This window comes from Crassostrea angulata, chromosome 3 (genome assembly GCF_025612915.1).
Source record: "Crassostrea angulata isolate pt1a10 chromosome 3, ASM2561291v2, whole genome shotgun sequence".
NCBI classification, from domain to species: domain Eukaryota; kingdom Metazoa; phylum Mollusca; class Bivalvia; order Ostreida; family Ostreidae; genus Magallana; species Magallana angulata.
Window position 1 is genome coordinate 40349682 of NC_069113.1, and position 25161 is coordinate 40374842.

The following is a 25161-nucleotide window of genomic DNA, read 5'->3' on the forward strand; positions in this document are numbered from 1 at the left end:
GATATGATTGAGATCCTCCAAAATAAATTCATACAGAACTCGGAGCAATTTCCGGAATATAGACTGTGAATAGAAAGCCAGGAAAGGTCATATATACCGGTGTTTTATGTAATTTCTTTAACTAAAACATGTCTCATTCAAGATTCGGCCTTCTTTGTAGAAAAGTAATCACAAGTCACATGAGGTAAGTTCTGTTTGTATCGTTAGATGTGTCACGTTACGAATTACGAAAACGCTCTGACAATATCAGCAACTGTAATTTACAGTGTAAACCTCATGCAGGCGCTTGTTTCCTACTGAGTCTGTAGGCTTAATTACTACAAACCAAAATTGTTTTTAATAGATAAGCTTTCATACACAAGCGCCGGTGCTGTATACATTGCGAATAGTTACCTATTAACATCTATGATCATTTTAAGTTCAAATCAATTGATAAATAAATTCAATATGCATAATAAGGTAGCTGCAGGTCTGTAGCCCTGGTCTGAAAATAATTAGGGTGGACGACCTGGGAGCTACAGTGCTACCCACTGAAAAAATTGTGTATTTAATATTTATTGCGTAGAAAAACATGCGCTAGCTTTGGACTGATTGACCTGATTTATACACAATTCTTTAAAAACAGTACCATTAAATTCTTCATGCAATTCACTTACTGATATCGTCATTTTACTTGCCTCAGACATTCTCAAAAACATGCTACCGACCTCGGAAAATCAAGTATGTTGAATTTACATCAAGACTGAGAGTCGCCATTTTACATGTAAACAAACTGTACATCTTTATTTTAAGGGGCTATAGTGATGGGGGTGTTAAAAGATTATCAAAGGCAAGTAAAGAGACAATTTCTGTAGTAAATTGCATAAAGAATTTATTGGTACAAATTGTTTTCACAGAATTGGTGTATAAATAAGGTTAATCAGTAAAAAAAAAACTTGCGCACGTTTTTCTGCGCAATAATTATACAATTTTTCAATGGGTGGCACTGTAGCTCCCAGGTCGTCCATCCGATTTTTTTCAGACCAGGAGCTACAGACCTGCAGCGAACAATAAGGTTGTTTTATTTCATCATCATTCAGTGAGAAATTGCTCAAAATCTAGCAGCTAAATCATTACGACCATGATTATATTATTAGCCAAATAATAGAGTCCTCTGAAATATTGTATTGTTTACAGACGATGTGCTCGCTGGGACCAGACAAGCACAGTGAATGCTTCCAAGGTGACCCTGAACTTACTAAGTGACCACATAGCTGACCACATTATGATTAAGTCCTTCAGCCAGTCAGGTTTCCTCCTACACAATGATGACATTAGAATCATCGGCCCAGCTGTATTCTTCCCCAGGGAGGTTCTACATTGGAATGTACGGTTTAAGTTTCATGCATTAATGTGCTGTTGTTATCTTGTCAATAAAGGGGCATGGTTGCAATTTGAGTTAATTTTTTTTTTCAAGTTTTATTTTTCCATTTTTAAATATTTACAATACTTCACTAAAGGTTCATGTATTTCTAATATTTAACAAAAATTTGAATGAGTTGTCAAGTTATACACATGCAATTTACAATTCTTTGCTATGTAAACAATACATGAGTTCGAATCCCACCAGGTCTTTTATTTTTTTATCTTTCCAAAATTTTGAAAATATATTTTTTGGCCAAGTATTGTAAATTTTAGGAATAAATCTTGAACGGAGAAAGTAATTAATTTTTGAATACCGGTATATTGTACTTTTATCCATATTTTTAAGATCAGCAGGGGTCCCATCCCACCTTAAACTTTGTTATTCCCCATACTCAGTTTGACATTGCTAGTTACATGTATGTCCTTTCGGAATTTTATTTTTTACTTAGATTAGCTTGTATGCACTGATTTAATTTCTTCAACAGGTGAAGGACTTTAATGACATTAATGAGGCATCACTATCTTTATTCACCCTTCTTGACCCAAAAGTTGGTAAGAATTCAGCATTGTTAAAAAGGTCTTTACTTTATCTACCCAGCAAATATTTACATTTCCCATGTCTTTGTCAGTTATTAAACAAATCAAATTTTTGTCAATATAGTGCAATGCAAAAAAAAAAATTGGCACATGGTCAGAAATGGGCTTATTTTAAAACAATTTCCCACGCCACAGTGGGAGAGGGGTGGTCTATGGTCATGATTTGTAAGTAGAGTCAAACTTTGTTATCTCAAACTAGATCAGATGAATAAAAACTTTGAGATATCTGTGTATTCAAGATATCGATGGTAAAACACTTAAAAAATAAGTGGTTGGGACTTACAAATCATTTTGACATATCCATTTTTTTTTGAGATATCGGTTTTTGAGATATTCAAAGTTCAACTGTATTTAGCTTTAATCAATATAAGGAATTATTAAGCTTGATAATAAAACATCATCGGAGTTTTAAAAATGTAGATTTATGAAAACCGGGGGTAAAAAAATGATATTGGACAGTAATGATTTGATTTCAATTATAATTAATATAATCACATGTAATTTTTGCAGACATTCTTTTAATTGGACTTGGACACAAGGTAGAGAGGCTCAGCCAAGAGGCTATGAATTACCTCAGAGGCAACAAAATCAACTTTGAAATCTTAACAACGGTATGATATTAATATATTTCTTCTCCTTAAGCTATATAGCTTTGATATATATACTGTATCTGAAACAATTACTGTGGTTTCATTAATATTCAAGGGCATCAATTTTCATGGATAAAGTGAAAATCACAATTTCAAAGATACGTAAATTCGTGGCCAATGACCCTATCAATACAAAATGTTAATAAAAATTGCACTTCAATGAACATTTAATTTCGTGGATCAACTAAACAACGAAATCCACGAAAATTAGTATTTAACAAATATTGATGAAACCTCAGTATAGCAATTGGATATCGCATACTGTAAATCATACTAGTGATTTAGTGTTATATCATATGGTTTACATGTATCGGTGCATCTTTGCTAGCCTAGGGTGATGACGCAGTCTTCATCTCTTTTCTAATAATGTTGTCATTCCCTGAGTCAAGTACATGTTTAAACAGGATTAAATCAAAAACACATTGCTCATGACCAGATATTCAAGATAGTGTTAAATGGTTGAAGTGAAGATTGCACTAAACTTGAAGTGCCATTTTTTAAATGAATTTTTCTATTTAAAATTAATGCTATATAATATTGGTAGTTTTTCCAAAAGTAAATGTACTTCTTTAATTTGCCTGAAACATTCAAATGTTGTGTTTCAAAGTGATACATGTATATCTGATGTAGAATGAATATATTTTTCTAAGAATATATTCAGCAAGATATGTAGATTACTTGAATTTTGTTTTTGTGAATTTCTGATAAAATTCCGGCTATTGAACGTATTACTCTTTTTCATATATTGCATACAGGATGCATTATAATGATTTCGTAAGTATTTTTGGTACATGTATTCAGGCTGTTTAGGGCCAGTGATTTTAAAATACTCAGAAGTGACCCACAATACCAAAAGAGATGGTGTCAGGAGAACCCCTGTCAAATTTGCAACTTCAAAGATAGAAGTATCATGTTACACAAAATCTGTTTTCTGACATGATTTCCTTTCTGTTGATACCAAATGACTTATTGAAAACATGATGATGCATTTTTACATACCCATTATTTTGCAATCAGGTGTAAAAATGATTCAGAATACCCTAAATGACAGTACCATTAACCCTTAGGCTGCTGCATTAATTTTCGCCAAGATGGCCGCCACTGCTGAATTTATTACTCACAATTAATGGTAATTGACTATCGAGTTTTAAGATCATATATCTCAGCAACTATTTATGCTACAGTTACCAAACTTATATTTAAATGCAAGAGAAAATGTTGAAGATTTCAATGCAATGCTCATTTTTTTCATTTAACTTGTATTTATCAATCTAGGTACGTTCAAATGTGAAAATCAATTAAAATCAATGCCTTTTATTGTTCCATTCTTCAATTGTCATATTTTAGAACCCAAATGACTGTAAAAGTTCCTTAGTATATGAATAAGTCATACATTGTTAGATTCATTTTTATTCATATCATTTTTGAACATCGGGTAAACAATTAATAGGTCAAAATTACTGAAAAATGAAGAAATACATCAAACACTTTATCAATGTTTTTTAATGTTGGTCTGATTCACATTCTCGGGCTGCTCACGTCTCTCGGTATAGATGTTGATCAATTAAACAAGAATTTCCATAAACATATCATTTAAAAATAATTAAGAAACGATAAAGGTTCGTAATCCTCCATTTTAGCATTTAATTTTTCCTCTCTGGTGAATGGTATATCCATGGCGGTGGATCAACACGCGACCAGCCTACCTCGAGATCGGCATCAAATTCTTGGTCATTTCTTGGCACAAAGTCCATCAAAGACACATAAATCAATAATTCAACATCTTCTAAGTCATATGTACTGCAGGATTAAATCCATCAAAAGTATTTACGTCTTTGCTATCACTGTGAAAAAAGTTCAAAACTTCTGTCTCGTCGCATCATTCTACGTTCGCCATTTTGGCCACAAATTCAAAACATTTCTCGGAAGTTTACCGCTCTATAGCCTTTATTTTAAACTCTTGAAAACTCTAGAAACCTTCCGAAAACATCAATTGACCAATCAAATTTCATTCCTAACAATAGTCATTGTGTTTTTGTTCAAAGCGAGGCTTGGGGAAACCTTAGATAACTCGCTCTCGGAAAAACGACAATAGTCGCGCGTAGCAGTGGTGGACCTCAAATTTCGGCGCAACAATAGTCGCGCGTAGCAGCCTAAGGGTTAAGCTGATTTGATCAAGGTAATGGCTATTGTTGCTCAGGTGAGCAATGTGGCTCCTGGGCCTATTCTTTAATTAAACAATAACAATGATTTGAAAAATAGATCAACCCTCTTCATAAAATAACTAAGGTTAAAGTTTAAAATGACTTTTTTTGAAGATTTTTATTTGTATACACAAGTTCATATCGAATTGTTACAAGTTTTGAAGTTATCTTTAAAAGTGTTAATACAGAGTTTTAAGTTTAATACAAATTTAATTTAAAAAATTGTTGAATTTTTTTATAAGTCTAATGCTGGTTTTTAGCTCACCGAGACGAAGTCAGGGGGAGCTTATGCTATACCCTCGGCGTCGGCGTCCGGACCTGGTTAAAGTTTTTGTTGCAGGTCCTGTATCTAAGCTATTACTTGTCCTATCTTTACCAAACTTGCATGGATGATGCATCTGGACCTACTTATGGACTTGAAAGACTTGGATGCTGAATCTGAGTCCTAAATTTCAGATGCTGGAGGAGGTTAAGGTAGTTGGACCAGGTTAAAGTTTTTGTTGCAGGTGCCCTTCGATAGCAATATCTAAGTTACTGCAGGTCTGTACTTCACCAAACTTGCATGGATGGTGTGTCTTATGATACTGATGCACCAGACAGGCTTGAGTGCTGAATCTGAGCTATAGGTTTCGGATGCTGGAGGAGGTTAAGGTTTTTGGAGCAGGTTAAAGTTTTTGTTGCAGGTGCCCATCGATAGCAATATCTAAGTTACTGCTGGTCCGTACTTCACCAAACTTGCATGGATGGTGTGTCTTATGATACTGATGAACCAGGCAGGCTTGGGTGCTGAATCTGAGCTATAGGTTTCGGGTGCTGGAGGAGGTTAAGGTTTTTGGAGCTGGTTAAAGTTTTTGTTGCAGGTGCCCTCTGATGATTATATCTTAGTTACTACTTGTCCTAACTTCACCAGACTTCCATGGATGGTGCCTCTTATGATACTGATGCACCAGACAGGCTTGAATGCTGAGTCTGAGCCATAGGTTTCGGATGCTGGAGGAGGTTAAGGTTTTTAGAGCTGGTTAAAGTTTTTGAAACAGGTGCCCTCTGATGATTATATCTTAGTTATTACTTGTCCTAACTTCACCAGACTCCCATGGATGGTGCGTCTTATGATACTGATGCACCTGACAAGCTTGAATGCTGAGTCTGAGCCATAGGTTTCAGATGCTGGATATGATTCAGTTTTTTAGAACAGGTCACATGTTAAATAGATAATAGTACTATTTCAAACTTGCATAGTTGATTAAACTGTAATATGAATGAATCACAGAGGAAGCATCAGATGCAGAGCTTGATCTCCATTATCAAGGATGCTAAAAAATATATCTTAGTTATTACAGGTCTTAACTTCACCAAACTTGAATGGATGGTGTGTCGTATGATACATATGCATCTGACAGGCATGGATGCTGAATTTGAGCCAAAGATTGCGGATGCTGGAGCAGATTAAGGTTTTAATTGCTAGTGCCCTCTGATGATGATATATTAGTTATTACTGGTCTGAACTTCTCCAAACTTGCATGGAGATGCGTCTTATTATTATAGTGTTCCACCTGACAGGCTTGAATGCTGAATCTGAGCCATTGGTTTCGGATGCTGGATGAGGTTTAGTTTTTTTGGAACAGGTCACATGTTTTATAGATGATAGCTTGCATAGTTGATTTAACTATATTTAAATGAAACGCAGAGGTTGCTTCAGATGCAGAGCCTGATCTCCATTATCAAGGATGCTAAAGAAATCTCCTACCTCACTCAAACCTGCTCGATGGATAGATGTGTTTGTTGATAAATGATATAACATGATTCCTATGATATAGTATTATATGGTATGTAACAATATTGTTAAATATGATACAATATAATACCATATGTAATATTATAAAAAGTTATATGATACAATATGATATTGTATCAATTTTTTTGATATTTTATGTTATGATATTGTATCATGATATCGTTATGTATAGTATTGTATATTATGATACAATATTGTATAATATTGTATTGTATTATTAATTTATTATTTTATCACATGATACTATTAAATAAGATATTGCAAAATATAATATTCTATCCTATGATACAATATTGTATATTCTATAATATTGTATCAAACGATATTTTGTTTTCCCTTGGACCTAAATGTCACATTTTCATTGGTTTAACCAAAGCACGTGATTGCCTCATATATCTCTATATTTGTTCTGTGAGAAATAATATTAGGCAATATGGCCGTCATTGGTCGACGCATCGCTTACTCATTTTTACTCATTATACATTTCATAGTATTTTATACATAAACTGCATGCCGTAAGTTCTTAAAGTATTTGGAGTAGTTGCCCTTTGTAATTCTTTAAAATTAGAGTAGTTGCCCTTAGAATATTGGCGTCACATTGTTTTGTCTGGAGCAGAACAAAATGGCAGCGTCGAAATTTGCTCAAATCTCTGCAGAGGAAAGGGAGAAAACATTTAAATATTGAATAGCAACAAATCATTGTAAGTAAACATTGGTGAAGCAAAGATTTTGAAAGAGTATTTGAAAGGTGAGATTGAAAATTTTGAAGAGTTTAAATGAGTTAAATTGGACGAGATGGTAGGCATCTTGTACATGGCTTTGCGTAGATCACTGCTATTTGCGAATAAATATGTCGCTTGATAGTCCTCGAGAAAACAAAACACTTATTAGGTTAGTTACTGACTCACTACGGAAATATATTGGGTTGATCAATCTCATAGAAGGCTCGGCTTCGCCTCGCCATCTTAGAGATTGATCAACCCAATATATTTCCGTAGTGAGTCAGTAACTAACCTAATAAGTAATAGTATAATATGATATTAGTTTCTGTAATATAGAATTATATCACATGAAATTGTATAATATGATTCTGTAATATTATATAATATTGTATCACACAATATTGTATAATATGATATTGGTTTATAATATGATATATTATTACATCACATGAAGTTGTATGATATTGTAAAATATATTATTGTATCATATGATATTTAAATATCATATTGTATAATATAATATTTTACTTTATCACATACTATTGTATCATTTGATATGATACAATGTTGTATCAAATCATATTGTATCATATGATACAATATCATATTATGCATCAAAAATGATACAGTATCATACATATCATACTATATTATACAATATAATATATGTTTCAATGTTATGATGTATTATGTAATATGATATTGTAATATTAATAATACTATATTTTTTTTTATATATTATGATATTGTATTATGTGATCAAGTACAATAACGTATAACACAATACAATGTCATATCATACGTTACAATATCATATCTCATCATTGTTTATTATGGTATTTTATTGTATTATATGATATATGATGTAAATATGATAGGATGCGATATTTAATTTTATATCATTGTATTGATTAACATATGATCATTTGATTATCATACAATTTTTTAACAGATGATATACGATATTGTGTCAAAACAGAATCCATGAATATTCAAGATCATAAAGTATGATTTTCATTTAATATGATAAAGGTGGTCTCATAAAGGTGAAGTCTCATAAGGGTGATGTCTCGTCTCGGTGAGCTTTGTAATCTTTGATTACCTATGTTTCCTATCTGTCCGAGTACTGGCAGTTACCCTCCTTATTTGTCCATTTTCTTTACTAGCATTTTCCAACAACAATAAAAAAAAGCATTATTTTAAACTTTAAGGCACCAAGAACAAAACTTACCTGTGATATATCCAATGATTTGAGATGTTGAGGTTAAATATGTGGAGAAACAGTAGTTAGATTTTCAACATTCATTTAGTATCAAGGATACAAGAGATACTCAAGTTTGATTGTATCTGCAATATTGTAGATTCCTATTTAAATGTGAGGAATTAATATCCGCGTAAATTTGCGAGAAACGCATCTCTCGAATTTTAAGATCTCGTTTTTTATTTTTTGGACATATGTGAACTACGTGAAACTATGATAAAAACTCATGTAAAATAAGGAATCAACAGTAAATGATGTATACTATATCATTGAGATTTTAAAACTGTTTTACAGGAGAAAGCCTGTGCTCTGTTCAATTTCTTGAATGGTGAAAAGCGTCAGATTGCTGCAGCTATGATTCCACCAGAAGTTATTGATGACAGTATGATATTACCAAAAGACACTGATACAATTAAGTTTCAACAAACAATTGACCTTTTCAACAATAATGTACATGAGGATTTTAAACCAAAGAAAATTCTGGAAACTCCCATCTCGAGAATAAAAGAGACAAAGACTAACATTGATTACATAATGGAAAGAAGGAGGAAAGCAAAGGAAATACTTGCAGACCAGCAAGCACCTGAAGATAAGGACGAAGTAGAGAGAGAAAGGAAGGAAAGGAAAGGAAAGATGGCAGCAGAGAAGACAAAAGAAGAATTGGAGGGAGAGAAAAGTAGTCAATCTGACGGGGAGCAGATCCAAAGAGACTCAGTTCAGGATGTAATGGAAGCATTAAAAAAAGCAGATAGGGAGAAAACCAAGCCGGACAAAGATTCAGATGACCCCAAATCATGATAAAAGTGCAAGAAAGCTATCTCTAGTTTCAATTCTGCATTTGCAGTGTAAAAGTTTTGCAGGCATTAAGGAGGTTTTGCCAGTTACAGAATACACTGCTATAAATGTAATTTGTATCAGTGTCTTTCAGTGTTTTGCTTTCTTCGATTTGTTTTCAGGTCATAATGTTGAATATTCTGCTGTTTGCATCAAACATCTTGACAACAAAATAGTCTATGCACCATCATTATGAACACATTATAATAGTATTATGTTGAAAAAAATTAAATAAATTTACAATAAATTATACTATGTATATAATAATATACTCAATTTTTTATCTTAAGGTGGAATATCCCTCTGATAAGAGAGATAACTTCTGTAGAAAATAATCTCACTTTGTTTCTGTTCACTCACAATTATTAAGGCATGTAGCAATAAGGGAAGCAGTGCTGGGCCCAAGTTTATGTTGGAAGCTAGGCGACATTTATTTGATATTCAATTATAAAAAAAAAAAAAAAAAAAAAAAAAGGAAATTTGAACCAAACGAACTAAACCCAAACTTTTGGCAAGTGAAAAAAAGTAAAGAAAACTTTCAGAAAAAAGATGTAAGATGCGAATTATATTTATGAAAATTTTAATGAGGCAATGTCTACATGTATACCCCTTCCCCTCCCCCAATGGATTAATTTTTTTTAGAAATATTACTAAATTTTATGTAATAGTTCAGTACATGAACAGTACTTGTTTGATGTTTTAGGCCAGAGAATTTTGGATGAAATTTTGCTCTCTCTCTCCCCATGTATAGCTCGTTCACAAAGGTGAATGAATTATAATTGAGAAAAACGTGACCAAGACTATTGCAAACTCTAGGCTTAATTATCATCGTTTGAAACATAACATTTCAAATGTTTAAAATTGAATATGGGTTTTCTTATCTGAGAGAGCAGATATGAGACAACAAAATTAAACAAATAATAATATTACATTTTATTCAAGACAATACTGTGGAATCATTAATTTACGTGGGGGCCAATTTTCGTGGATTGCTTAAATTTTACAGCTTTGTGGGGACGTAATTTTGTATATTCTCTCAAACCTACAGAGGAAATATGACTTTATTACCCTAATTTATTAATTCGTGGAGGATTTTAATTCGTTGATGAGAGGTACCCACGAATTCCACGAAAATTGAGCCACCATGAAATCTAATGATTCCACAGTATATCCCTATATTGAGATCATACCAATTACTGGAAGATCATTCATTTGATCCCCTTTTAGTGTTATAACAAAATGCTCTCACGACTGGTTTACACTTTTAGCATTTCTAAAACATATGGATCCATTCACATGAACTATTATCTTATCCAAATTTAAAAACAGAAAACATTTTTGATTAATTAGAAACTGTGGCAATTTATCAAGTACTGTATGTGAAATATGTATGTAAAATCTTCAATAGTCTATGATAAAGAAAGATAACTCTTGCTAATTGAAGCAATTTTTGTTACAAACCTATGCAACAAAGTGCTATTCTGAACTAAAAAGCACCGCTTCATTACGTTTTCTAATATGAATTGGCAATGTATATAACTATATATTATTTTCATATACATTTAATATTTTTAATTTTACGCTGCGATGGTAAAATTTTGCTTTTTCTATTCACTATGTCTAGTTTTCTTCATAACATGATTATACACATCAATTTTTGAAAAATCTAGCAGTGCTTCATCACTTCAACTTTGTTTCATCTGAATCTATTGATATTGACTTTCATGAAAATCAATATGAAAATTTTAAAAAAAGATATGGTAAAATTAATAGCAGAGGGATATTACACCTTAAAGCTGAACTACTTGTAAAAGTGTTGTCCACTATAGTACTGGGTATTTCTCTTTTATCTCTGCTATCCCTATAAGCCACAGACCTTTAACAGTTGAAAAGTATTTTGCTGTAGTGGTTCCACCTGTATAGATGCACATCATACATCACTGTGTTACTCGATTTCGATAAAATTATCAAATTATAAACTTTTTCTAAGCTAGGAGAAAAGTAACATCATATATACAGGTCAATGCATTATTTTTCAAAAAGAAAATGCACATTTAACAAAGAAATATGCACAAAATCTAGTATGTCAAAAGAAATTCTATTGAGTACCATAGTTCATACAATGAATCTCATACATGCATTTGATAGGCTTCATACTGGAGTCTAAACCTTATCTAGAAGGGGCCAAAACAACTCCCTAAAATATGGTAATGACCCCCCCCCCCCTTCATCTGAAATCTTGCCACAACTATTCTTGAACTGAAATCTATATTTTTGGCAAAAAAGATTTTACAGAACCCTCCTGAGGAAGACCCCAAGAATAGCTAGAACCTCACACCAGAATTAAATAAGTATAGTTATCCAAGGATAGGGAAAGGATGTAGATTTTCAATAGATCAAGTGATGGAATGGAAGGTCATACATGTGATTAGGTGTGCTTAAGGTATTTGCAGAGAAGCAATAATTACTACTATATACTTTATTTATTTATTTTTTTTGGGGGGGGGGGGTCTGGAATCTGTCTGCAATCAAATAATTGCATTTGCTACAAACAATGGGAGAAGGGGGGTGCATAGATATCCAAAGGAAAACTATATTTTGTGTTTAAATTAGAAGTGTGTGGACTGGAACTGAAAACAGTATCAGGTTTTCAACCCCCCCCCCCCCCCCCAACAGCAACTAGCGGTGCATAAAAATGTACCACAAGTTTATCTCAAATGGAAGGGAGTTTCCACACAAGTAGTAGTACCTATGCCTACGAGAACTTTTTTTTATAGGAGAAGATTATGAGGTGCTGTTTGATATTACCTATTCAAATAAGTGATTTCACTGGTCACTGAATAGTTGATGACATATACTCAGTTTATATTATATTTCAATTATTCAAACTTAATTTGAACAAAAAAATGTTCCTACGAATGATGAGTTGTTCACTTTAATCTTGATCATATTGACTTATTTACGGAAGCGTATTCAGGCCGCTGCAGTAATTTTTATTAATTTGTTATAACAGATTAGTAATTTGTTATAACAAATTAGTACCCGGTTGATAGCTCTATGAAAACTGATCGGGTTGAATTCTAGTTCTAACCAGTTTATCGATCGATCGAATTCTTAAACAACTTTTTTTTAAAAAATCATGAACTACCCGAAATTAATGATAATGTCAAACTCAAATTCCATTGTCTATTTTTTCTATCCAACGTTACAATAATTTAGTTACTTTTACATACACTTTATGACTAATTCATTAATTTGTTACAGTTATATGTTTGTCGGTGCAATCCCTCTTACGACACAGTGCACGATTTCAAGAAACTTTGAAGCTACTGAGACACAACGTGTAGATGTGCATATTACCAGGAATACAATGGTTTTTGATTTAATGATTTTCCCGGGAATTCTGGTGTTTTTTGAAAAATTAAATTTTAAATAACCTTTTACTGAATAAAGTAATGATCAGTTTTTCATCATAGCTCCTTTTGAACCGATGCACAGAATTTTGTGAAACTTGGTAGGCTTAAAGAACACGTATAAATGTGCATTTTACCGGGAAAATCCAATTCCTTTATTTTTCTTCTTATAAACATACATAATGAGGAATTAGTCTTTGATATATTAATAATATTATGATGTGATAATTTCGATCGGGGCGTGATCAAATCTATCAAATGATGAAGGCCATTCGGGCTTTATTGGATTTTGATCACGCCCCGACCGAAATTATCACCTAGTAATACTCAAAGAATGATTCCTTATTCCTTAGATAATGTACAATCCATGTAACTTTATTTGCAAAATTTGTCCCAAAACAAAAAAAAATAGTCTTATCATTTGTTTAGTGGAATGTGATTTGGAATATCTGTCTCGTCAACAGGAAAGGCATCCAAAAATTGACACATTCCCGATTCAATCAATCAATGTGATGACGTCTTGAATACGCGCATTGATCCCTGTATAAACTTCAATTTGTTCAGTTGAAGTTGTAAATTGTACAGTCATGAGGCGTTTTTATTTGATAGTTTTTTGTTTTTTTTTCAAAATCAGTTTTAAAACGTTTGACTCGTAGACAAATAAGAGCATTTATTTCCTCATTTGGGCAAGTTTCGCTGGCGCCGAGTTTGTTAACCATCCTGCAATATTTATATCCACTGAGTATTAATTTATTGTGATTCATGGCGCTATATAGATACTGACAGGGTTGAAATCTACACGATTCAGTTGTAACTAGTGTGTTGATCGATCAAACTCTTCAGTAACCTAAAAATTAATTACTGACTGCACGAAATAATCATAATGATGTCAGACTTAAATCCCATTTTTAGAAATTTTAGTTACTTTTACCTTCTCTTTATGACTGATTATATAATGTAAAAGAAAGATTTACATATTAGTTAACGTTAGTTGTGTAATTTTTTCTGCAATGCTTCATACTCGCATGAATCGCCGAAGAAAACATTTTGTTGATAAAGTACACCCAGCCGTTTGTATTAATTATCTTTTTTTATACTTTGAGAAAAGGCATGGATGCCAACTTAGAACTAGGCGCTCTGTGGCTGTGATTGGTACTCGTTCTTTTAAACACAGTTGTGGCAACATGCAATGGAGTATTTGCTTTCTTTTAATCGATGCTTTGATTCAAAGTAAACTCAGGACAGTGTATATGCATTTTCTCTATGATATCTAATGAGAGATTAAGAATTCTTGAATAAAAACAAGAATTGCCACTAGAAGTCTGCATCCTTATTTTAATCAACACAACGCCAACATATACCCATGCGATTATAGGTTGAGTGAAAACTATGAAAAAAAAAATTCTGATATTATTGTAAAAACCATGCCAACTTGCATCAAGACCATAATTAATTTTTTTTTTAATCTTGTGTTCATTATACGTGTAATTATGTCGGCCACATTCTATGAGTAATATTGATATTATTTTTTTTATCCCTTAATACTTGTGACGTCACAATTTCTTAGACGTTGTTGTCTTGAACGTCACAATGTTCAACCGATTACGTCACAATCATTCTAAGAAGTCATCTTGGAACCGCCGGTTGGTAACTTACTGCCTCGTCAGATTTTACCAATCTTTTTGCGATTTAGATCGTGGTATATTCATCACAAAGCTTGAAAATTTGAGCTAATCATTCATTTAGTCTCGTCATCTGAGAATATCACCAAAAACTCATCGGATTGTATCGTGGATTCAGAAGGAGGCATATAACCCCGAATTAATTAGGTGAGTAAAACTGACTTTCAACACTTTATTGTTAAAGTATAAGCACCTAAACCAGAAATTAAAAAGCCTTCGCTTTGCAAATAAAAATAATACATGTACTAGTTTATTATATTGTTTATCATTGTATAAAAAATAAGCAGTGCCTTCCGTCACCCTATCATGTAAAATTGTGGTTAACGTCCTAGTTATAGCTTATACGTATTTTGCATTACACATACATGTTAAAATTTTATTTTCTATGTTACATGTTAAATTAGGTTACAAAACATATTGTGTACTCTACAAGTATCTTTTGCTTCTATTTCAGGCCCATATCGTTTTCTAAATTTATCAAAATCTTAAAGTCAATCAGCGCAATCTATATCTAACTATGGAATTTCCTGTGGAAGGAAATTACACCCCAAACTTTACCGAGTCGGAGTCTTCTATTAGAATTCCGGGTATCGCTTGGAATGGAGAAAGTCCCAGGTCTTTTAGAGAGACACCCAGAATTACTTCCCCCAACAAGGACTCCAGAGATGGTCGTGTTCAGGCATTCAGTGCCCAGAGAACAAGCGATACACCCAGACCAACTGAGGAATTACCCTCCGTAGAATCTATAATGGAGCGCGTGTGCAGCCAGATGTGCAATGACCTAAGAAGGATTGGTGTACTGAAAGATGAGGTTGTAGACACCGTGGCTGCACGCGTATACAGCGAGCTCTCAAGCCGCTGTATCCGAAGAAGCACCGATCCAGATGAATCAGTTCCAGCTAGCCTAGCTAGTGGCAGATCGTCTGTCAACAACGAATCAAGAACTGGACAAAACAAACGCTGCAAATCGTCTAATGATGACCGATATTCTGTCGTATCTAGAGCAGCTCAAGGGCGATCAGTCGTCATATCAGCAAATTCTCTCAAAACGAAGGATGAGGAGAGCAGAAACTCGAGCAAGAGCAGCCGTGTGACAAGTTCTCGTGCAGACAGCGCCCAATTAGAGTTAGCGACCACATCAAGATCGTTAGTATCAAGAAATTTGACAAGAAGTAGAACACCAACACGTGGACAGCATGGTTCACCTGCTAACACTACCAGTTCTAGAGGAAGCGTTCTAGAATTAAGCGTGGACCAAAATTCTTACACTCCGTTGCCTTTTATTAGACAGATCTCGTCATCCAGCAAACAAAGCATACAAAGTACCCCAAGATCTACTGAGGGCAGGAGTTCTGGAAATGTCCAAGACCGTTCAAAATCAAGTCAGTCTGGTTCAAAGCAGGATAATAAGACTGCACTGCTAGGTCCATCTAAAATCCCACGGAGAATTGAATCCTTCACATTTCTTGGTAGAGAGTCTGAATCAAGCCGAAGCAGTGCAAGCCATATACTAGTACCAGTCAGAACCAGAACGCCACGTGATAAGGACGTTGCACAGATCACCCGCAATGAGGACAAAATTAGACAAGCTTCTTCGTCCACCGTATACAGTACAACAAATTCTCCAAACTCGCTTAAGAGCGCACATTTTGGTGATCATGTAAACAGATGCAAATCAGTTGACAATAAAATAAACCAAGATGAGTGGGAAATGTGCTACAGTTCACAAGTGTCGTCCACAATGTTAGGTGTTGGTCTTAGCACTCCTTCTTCAAATGAGGATGCGAACAATGAGAAGAGGATTTTTGACACAAAGGACAGGGCACCCAAACTTGCTTCAGAAATGTCATGTTTATCTCAAACTTCAATGAAAGTCTCGTCCAGCAAAATACCAATACGATCAGTCACGCCGGAAGTCACAAAGCCTGCGAATGCTAAAGCAAAGAATAATGCAAAGAAAATGTCCAAGGAAAAATATGAAAATCCCAACACTCGTGTCAATGAATGCGCAAAGAATGTGTCTCGCAGAGAAAACAAGACACCAAGTCGAATCTTTAATAAAGTAAAAAACAAAGCGAGTGTCCCAAAAACAGGACACAAGACAGAAGAATGCTCTGGAAAGAAGAAAGGCTTATGAGGCAAAGCGCAGACTCCAACGGGAAGGAAGTCTCGGTGCCAAGACTGCAAAGAAAACTGAAACAGCCTCCAAAAAACAGACCAACAACACTGGGGACAAAGATGAACCCAAAACTAAAACAGGAAAAGGACCCATTGTTAGCACCGAAGTCCCCATCATTGAGAAAAAACCTTGTCACAATGAAGAAAATTTCACATATGAAGATGACTTCGAACCGGTTGGGGAAGAAGAAAGAAATGTACATCATGAGTCGGCTGTTGATACTGGGATCGTTGACAGAGCTCTTGCTAAATCTCCGAAGTCTCCAATTCAGATGGAGCCTGTAAACCACGATATCAAACAAGAATCACCTGTTAGATATGGTCCTACCGAGGAAGACCCCGACAACACACCCCGCCTCAACTTCATGACCGATAAAGAGATTCACGCCTGGCAAGTGGACATGGTGCATGGACGATTTGCAGCAGACATTGGACGAGTTAATCCCAGCAGCACGCGATCAGATGTGGATTTTGGATATCTTGGTCCCCCTACCTCCAATGATCTGGTCCAGAGTCAATCAGGCTACCACCCCGGGTATTGTCTCACACACATGCACCCTAGCATTGCACACGTCTATGATAACTTGGATCAAATTCCCGAATACAAAAGAATGAAAGAGAAAACTAGACGGAAGGCCGATGAAAACGAGCACGTTCGACGTAGGTCGTCCAACGCTAAAAAGAAAACCACGGTGGGTTACGTTCCCGGATATGGAGCTGTCCGTGTGATGAAGGAAAACGTCGGACAAGCGTGTCCGGGAGGGAAAAAGCGTACCTCCAGCAATACGTCATTTCCTGTCATCGACAATCGGCCTAAACCTGGCCGAACACAGAGGCCAGTAGTGGGGTACGTCCCGGGGTACGGACCAGTTCGAGGACCACCCGTCAAAGTTTTCCCGGAAGTGCCTTCAGAGAGAGTCGTGCTGCCTCCGTTAGATTTTGGTCAGGCCTGTAGTTGTAATGGTGACGTCAAGAGGAGCAAGAAAGGTCGTGACAAGAAGAGAAGCGAGGATCTGTTGGAGAATCGTGCTCGAGCCAAGCCGTTCAATACTTACGTGGACGAGGACGCGTCAAGAAGATTCGAACGCCAGTATGCTAGGCATCGATAAAGAATGAAAGGAGATGCTTAAAAACTACCATAATGAGTTAAAATGACTAATTCTGTTATCATTTCACGTTTGCACGAATATAAACGCAATCGTTCAAAGGATTTCGTACATGTTTTATAATTTTGATATTCAATTTAGAAAAAAAAACTGGTATGTTATAGAACTGTTTTCAGTTTGTAATACATAAGCTGATATTTTGATTTTAACGCGAGTCAAAAACTTAAAAAAAAAAAACCCCACCAAAATAAAAAAAAATTTAAAAAACACCATAAAAACAATTTAAAAAACCCTCTAAAGATAAATAATAAAACAATAAAAAAATTCATTTGGTCATAATAACCATATACATGTTATCAAGTATCATTTTTTCACTGTGCACGTGTATTGAAATGTTATGCTTAGTGAGGGATATTGATTACATAATATGAACATTATCTGTATATTTTGGTCTATAATTTAGCAAGTATTCTTTGTATTCTCAAAAATATTTCAAAGCATAACATTATACTATCATAAAGTACTAATCGTTGAATATTTATATTTTTTTAATCTTACAAATTTGATAATTTTGATGTTAAGTTTGAAAGATAGAGAGGATTATAGAACTATTTTCAAATATTTTTTGAAGATTTGAATGCCAATTTACCATGAGTTTATATTTTAAACAATTTCCTTGGTAAATGTGCATGTTAATTCATGTTGCATTTCATCTTGTACATAAAGTGAAACTCAACTTGGTGTTTAAATTTACTTCTCTTGAAATGAGAAATGAATGTTCAATCAAGAAATAATTGGAACATATATATCAAGTCTTAAGAAAAAGCAATTGAGTCTTGGTATGCAATATCCTGATTTGTAACCATGTTGTTGAGAAATGTTGTTTTTTCTTCCATTTTTGTTGTTGTTGTATGTGACTGCGTATAAATAGTACAGCATTTTTCCTTAAAAAACTATAGAGATAAATTATGTCTCTTGATGCAAATAACAAAGATGTCATTTTCTCTCACATTGGGTGATACATGTACCATAATATATATTTTTAGAATGATTTATAGAAATATTTAATAAAATAATTTAATAACAATACTTCTGTGGATTTTTTTTCTTTTAAGGTTGTAGACATCTTCTTGTAACACAATTCACAATGATGAACATAATAAGAGGAGATTTTACAACATTTATTCAAATCCAGATTTCTGTAAACAATATAAAATGACACCGATCTTTGTAAAAGGTGTAGACTTCCTGTAATAAGACAAGCAATATTAACTGAGCACCATTGCATAGTAAAACAAAGAGGTATCAAATGGTTTTCTCGAATAACAATCAGAAGTGTCACAAAGACTTAATTAATGAACAGACAAAGAAGAAAATTTCACTCACATGCTCATCTGACAAATTAAGTCATGCAATATTAAGATTTGAATTTTCATGAAATTCTCAAAAAATCTGGACATCTAAAATTAATCATTTTACCATTAGAAAGAATTCTCATTCTACATATCTTTAATAATTACAATAAATGTACATACTTTGCTATATAAATATTCTCTATACAAAAATGAGATTTATAAGAAGAGAAGGAGGGTTACATAATATTAATTAAGGCTCATTAAATACAACTTTGGTATCAATTTGTTTTTTTTTAAGGAAATGATTACATGCAAAAAGCTAACATAATACTTCATACAACTGTCAAGATCCTATGAATCACTTGGAATGTAACTGGCCTCAATGCCACTGTCAGCCCGAGCACAAGAACGGTGGGTGGGGGTGTTTTACAGAACGAATACATGTATATAACTAGAGATTTAATGGATTCCATACAAAAAAGCAAGGATTTCTAACATGGCTAGTAACATGTACAAGTGTTCCTTAATTTCATACAAAAACACAAGAAATCAACAGAGTACACATTCTTTTTAATATAAAAATACAAAAAGAAAAACTTACAAGTCGACTCTAGGATCTAGAGGGTTTGTTATAATAATAGCCATTTCATTTCAGTTCAACTCATTTCCAAATAGTGCACAAGTTACACGTATATATATCAAAGGGCGTGACACAGTATGGCTGAGTATTGAGATTGGTGGCGCCTGCTTTAACCCAGGATTGTTGAGGACTGCTGCATTATTCTCGTCTTCTCTCTCTGACAACTCTCACAGCAAGGGCGCGAGTATCTGGTGTGACCACACAGGCGGGCAGCCACGATCAGGGAACACTTGACTTTACTGGCCGAGTCCACACAAGTAGACGGCAGCAGATCTACAAACATTTGGGAAACTTTAAATTATAAGGAAACCCAAGTAAACAATATAACAGAAGAAAAACTACAACGAGAAATACTATTGTATTCCTCCTCCAAAGTTTCCTAATTAAGATTCCTAATTAAATGTGAGGAATTATCCACATAAAACCCCAAAAAGCACCTGTTGCAGATTTTAAATTTCACTGTTACTTTCATGACAGTAATAAACTGTATAAATTGAGATAAAAAATATCTTATACTCTCACAATTTGGTTTAAAACGGAGAAATCACAAAACTAACTATATGCATGAAAGTAAAAATCTACTATTATTTTTTTAAAACTTCCATTGAAGAAGATACATCTATAAATAAATTTACCGAATGGAGTCACTTGAATTGACACAGTGTCCTCAACTTTCTCCTCGTCATTCATCACTATACATGTGTAAGTGCCCGTGTCCTCAAGTGCCAAGTTTATCACCCTCAAACTTCCTCCTTGGATTTTAATTCTCTGGTCGGATGTGAGTGGCAGGCCGTTCTTCTCCCAGGTAATTGAGGGGGTGGGGTAACCAAAGCCCGAACAAGTCAGGTACAATGTCTCCCCCTCCCTCTTCCTCTCCTCTACTTGTTCTATACTTGCCCGCAATGATTCTACAACACAAAAATATCCAAGCGACCATTAAAACTGAAGAATTTCTTCATTTTTTCCAAGATTTTATAGCAAACTTTATTCAAAAATTCTCAGCTTTATAGTCTTTAAATCAAAAGGTTGTTCAGATCAAAAGCCATCCTAACAATCCATTTACATACCTCTGAGCTGCAGCATGACGATTCTTTGGGCCGGATTGGACACTCCATTGTTGGCCACACACAGGTAGCTACCCATGTCCTGCTCCAGGGTCCGCTGGATAATCAGCGTTCCATTGGGGTACACAGAGAACCGGGGATCACGGGACACGTCGTAGCCGTCCCGAGACCAAGCTACCCTGGGGCGAGGGTTGCCATAAGCCTGGCAGTGTAGGAAGGCGTTCATTCCCGGCTGGACCACAATCTTGGCAGGAGTTGGGAAGATTGTAATTGGAACTGTAGGTAAAAGAAAGGAAAATTAAAGAAAAGAAAGAAAAATTAGAGAAATTCATATGACATTATTGTATATTTTTCATTATAAAAGTAGGTTAACAAAATCATTAAGTGTAGAAATGTAAGTAGATTTTTATCTAATTTGATTGTTTATTCATTATACAATATGTTTCAATTGTTTTTTTTTGTGAATTTGTTCATTGCATGTTCATGAAAAGTTAAAGATTGTAGAAACAAATAGTTGTAAATGACAATGCATGCTGTCAGTATTATTGAATACATTATACAAATAAGGTATAAATAGGGTTTGTATTGACAATGTTGTCCAATTCCATCAAAAGGAAGGAAAAAAATTCATTCCTTTTTTTTTTGTTCAGATATCTTGGTTGTGTATAAATTTTTGATTCCTGACCATAAAAAGGGTTACTTTGGTAAACAAATAATGCGCATTGCTCTGAATCTTTAGATTTACAAAATATTTAAGATTGATAAAACGTTAGTTAAATTTACATGTATAATATTGCATGCTTCATAATTAATTCTGTGGAATCATCATTCGTGTAGGATCAATTTTCGAGGATTATGTAGATACCCCTTACCCAAACATTAATATTCCCAATGAAACAAGAAATGCGGTTTTTATTTATTGTACATATAAAGCTAATCCACAAAAATACATCCTTATAAACCATTCAAAAATTGACATTCCATGAAAATTGGTCCCCATGAATTTGAATGTTTCCACAGTCAGTATGTTCAGTAGAGAAAAGTTATCAAACATTCAACTTCACTTAAATGATCAATTCTACTATTATTTACATTTACAAAAGAAATAACTTAATCTAATTAGATTGGAAATAACTAAAGCTCACTACAAATTTGATGATTTGATGTCTACATTCTATTCAACATTGTGAATTTTTTTCAGTGTATATCTTAAAACTAAACCATAATTGTTTTTAAATCAAAATAAGGAGGCAAACATCATGCAAAAATACTAAACTTAAAAAAGGTACATGTTATTCATACAGACAACATTCATAGCCTATGGTATTAACTAAACTGTGTGTGAAATGACTATAAATATAGAACTATTAAGTTATTGGTTTCCACAAACAATTGTAACAGAGTCTTGGAGACCATGTTTATTGGACTATCCTGTAATTACCTTTTTCCCCGCGAGCTGAAACCAAACACAGGTAGGACACATATTACACTGGACTAATTACAAGGGTCAAAGGTAAAAAAACATGACCTTGAGTGACCTCAGGTGCTCTAGTTTCTACTTCTACAGGTGACAAATTGTTAGTCTCAACTCAATATTACTCATATTAAAATGTAGGTATACATGAAGATTTACAGAGAATTTGACCTAAATAGGACTTTGATGATATTTTACAAGGAAAGACATTTTCAACAAAAACAAATACAGAACATTACAATTAGGATCTACCCTTTGATAGACTACAAGTCAATATATAAAGGACAAATCAGAAATTAGTATAACCACAAAACCATCTTTTAATCTAGTATCACACGAAACTCTAAAGATACACAAATTCAATTACACTACTTCAGTTAGAGAGCAAAAAAGGGGGCACTAAACTTTTATCCTAGCTTGCATTAAGTTTAAGAAATAGTGAAAAAATATTTCCAGTTCATACTGAATAACTGGGCCAGAATGGCAGCCTCAAGATTGGGTTCTTACCTTCCACTTGTAGTCTAAACCTTTCGATTTCTGGGGTGGATCCGACAGAGGCAATTCTACAGGCGTACATTCCACTGTCATCTACTGTAGCCATACGAATCAATAGAGAGCCGTCACTTTGTATAAATACTCTTCCAGTTTGTGCAAGTTGGAAGCTGTGAAATAAAGTTCAAAGTTCTTGAAGATACTATTATCTCTCATAAAGTACATTAAGGTTTTCAAACATTCAATTAAAAGTACATGTTATACTGTATCACATCAATAGATCACTTACCAATTAGTTTGCCATGAGACAGAACTATATGGTCTGATATCGGTTGCACTGTATCAATGATCACTTTCCATTTGGATATCTTTTGCAATGTATTACCACATCAATTGATCACTTACCCATCCTTGTACCAGGAGATAGAACCGTATCCGGTTTGATATCGGTTACACTGTATTACCACATCGGTATCCGGTTCCTTGATCAGAGAGGTGTAGTCTCCCTGTATAACCTCAGTGTCTGGTCCTGTCTCATCTAAAGTCAAAACAAAATCAAATCACAACAGATTTCTACAGACCATTGGTGTCAGTACTGGCTCATTTTTTTTTATTACAGCTATTTGCTTACTTCATTTGATAGTGGCAATATCACAACATTTGTGTTCAAGTTTTTGGTGTTCAAAATCTCTGTTCCCAAAAGTGATTAGAAACTACATTGACATGCAGTTCAATCATCTCAACATATTTTACCTTGAACATTTATAAATACATAAATATCAAGTTCTGAGAGAAAGACAAATAGATCAAAGATAATATACAAGGGGGATCACATATTACTGCACGTTTAATGGCACGTTAACCTACCATTACAGTTACTGAGGTAGAAGTCTCTGGCAGGGGTGATTCCGTCAGGGCAGCAGCCAAAGCGAGACCCACAGGTCTTGTCATCGATCTCATTGTCCTTATCATCTGGGGCTTTGGTGGTTGCAGGGGTTCCTGTCAGTTGAAGACACAATATTAACTGATGTAATGGTACAATCGATCATATTAAAGTCAAACCTTGTTATCTCAAACACCATGGGACGACAAAAAATACTTTGAGATATCTGAAGATTCAAGAGGGTAAAAAGCTTAAAAGATAACTAATCTGGACTGCCAGGCACTTTGACACATCTGTAGTATTTGATATATTGGTGCTTGGGATACTGAAGATCAACTATATTTATATATTATTAATTAATTACATATACAATTGTTATTATTGTAACTGCATTATGGAATTACAGTAACTTTCCCTGGCCATGTATTGCCAATTACAGATGTACCACAGTGAATGTATGGATTACAGAATTACATCAATTAACTTTCCCTGGCCATGTATTGATGCCATGTATTGATGTACCACAGTGAATGTATGGCTTACAGAATTACAGTAACTTTCTCTGGCCATGTATTGATGGACCTCAGTGAATGTATGGATTACAGAATTACAGTAACTTTCTCTGGCCATGTATTGATGGACCTCAGTGAATGTATGGATTACAGAATTACAGTAACTTTCTCTGGCCATGTATTGATGGACCTCAGTGAATGTACGGATTACAGAATTACAGTAACTTTCTCTGGCCATGTCTAGGTGTGTCTTTGATAAGACTGACCTGGATTGGGACGAACGCGTTTAATACACACGTCCTGACAGTCCTGTTCGTCGTCGAACCTGTTGGCGTTGCCTTCACAACCGCCGTACCAGAAGCGGCGACATTTCTGCTCCGTCTTGTTGTAGTACCACTTGACAGAGTAGTTACTGCAAGGTCCTCGCTCATCTTTCTCATCACAGAGGTCCACATCTCAAAATTATAATCAAATCATAAATATACAACCTAAAGATGATATCATTAATAGGCTAAAATGAATTTTTGTCTACTTCCACCTTAAATTGATAGGATTGGTAGGTAGGTAGGAAGGGAAACAATTCCAGTTTGTTATTTTCATACTTAGTCAGTCTGATGGCTGTCATACTCTACACATAAACTATTGATCCAAGTCTAACTGTATCTTGATGACATGATAATTTGATTAACTTAACAGAACCATGATGAAATCATTAGATTCTGAAGTGAAATAGTCCAAGGAATTACATTGACAAGGCAATTCCAAGGAAATAATTATGTTGATAAGGCAATTCCAAGGAAACGTGTTGATAAATATAAAGGGAACCACTTTTTATTCACTTCATTTTGTAAAAAAGTGAACTAATTTATCCTAAAATTACCAAATCCTCAAATGA

General features: G+C 34.3%; 2 protein-coding genes and 1 pseudogene across 2 annotated transcripts in view; 2 read left to right on the forward strand and 1 right to left on the reverse strand.

Moving 5' to 3' along the window:
• Positions 1-22: 22 nt before the first annotated feature.
• On the forward strand, positions 23-9736 carry LOC128176371 (uncharacterized). The gene is made up of 5 exons (XM_052842642.1): positions 23-184; positions 1177-1366; positions 1890-1956; positions 2512-2612; positions 8928-9736. The coding sequence occupies exons 1-5, from the start codon at positions 129-131 to the stop codon at positions 9429-9431; spliced, it is 918 nt and encodes a 305-aa protein (XP_052698602.1). The 5' UTR covers positions 23-128; the 3' UTR covers positions 9432-9736.
• A 5275-nt stretch (positions 9737-15011) lies between these two features.
• On the forward strand, positions 15012-18952 carry LOC128177917 (uncharacterized; annotated as a pseudogene).
• A 61-nt stretch (positions 18953-19013) lies between these two features.
• The window catches only part of LOC128177916 (papilin-like), a 56211-nt gene continuing 50063 nt past the window's right edge, over positions 19014-25161 (reverse strand). Inside the window, 8 exon segments of the mRNA XM_052844839.1 lie at positions 19014-20114; positions 20477-20749; positions 20909-21181; positions 22347-22361; positions 22887-23041; positions 23277-23409; positions 23739-23870; positions 24533-24721. Of these exon segments, the coding sequence (XP_052700799.1) occupies positions 19951-20114; positions 20477-20749; positions 20909-21181; positions 22347-22361; positions 22887-23041; positions 23277-23409; positions 23739-23870; positions 24533-24721 (1334 nt within the window). The 3' untranslated portion in view covers positions 19014-19950.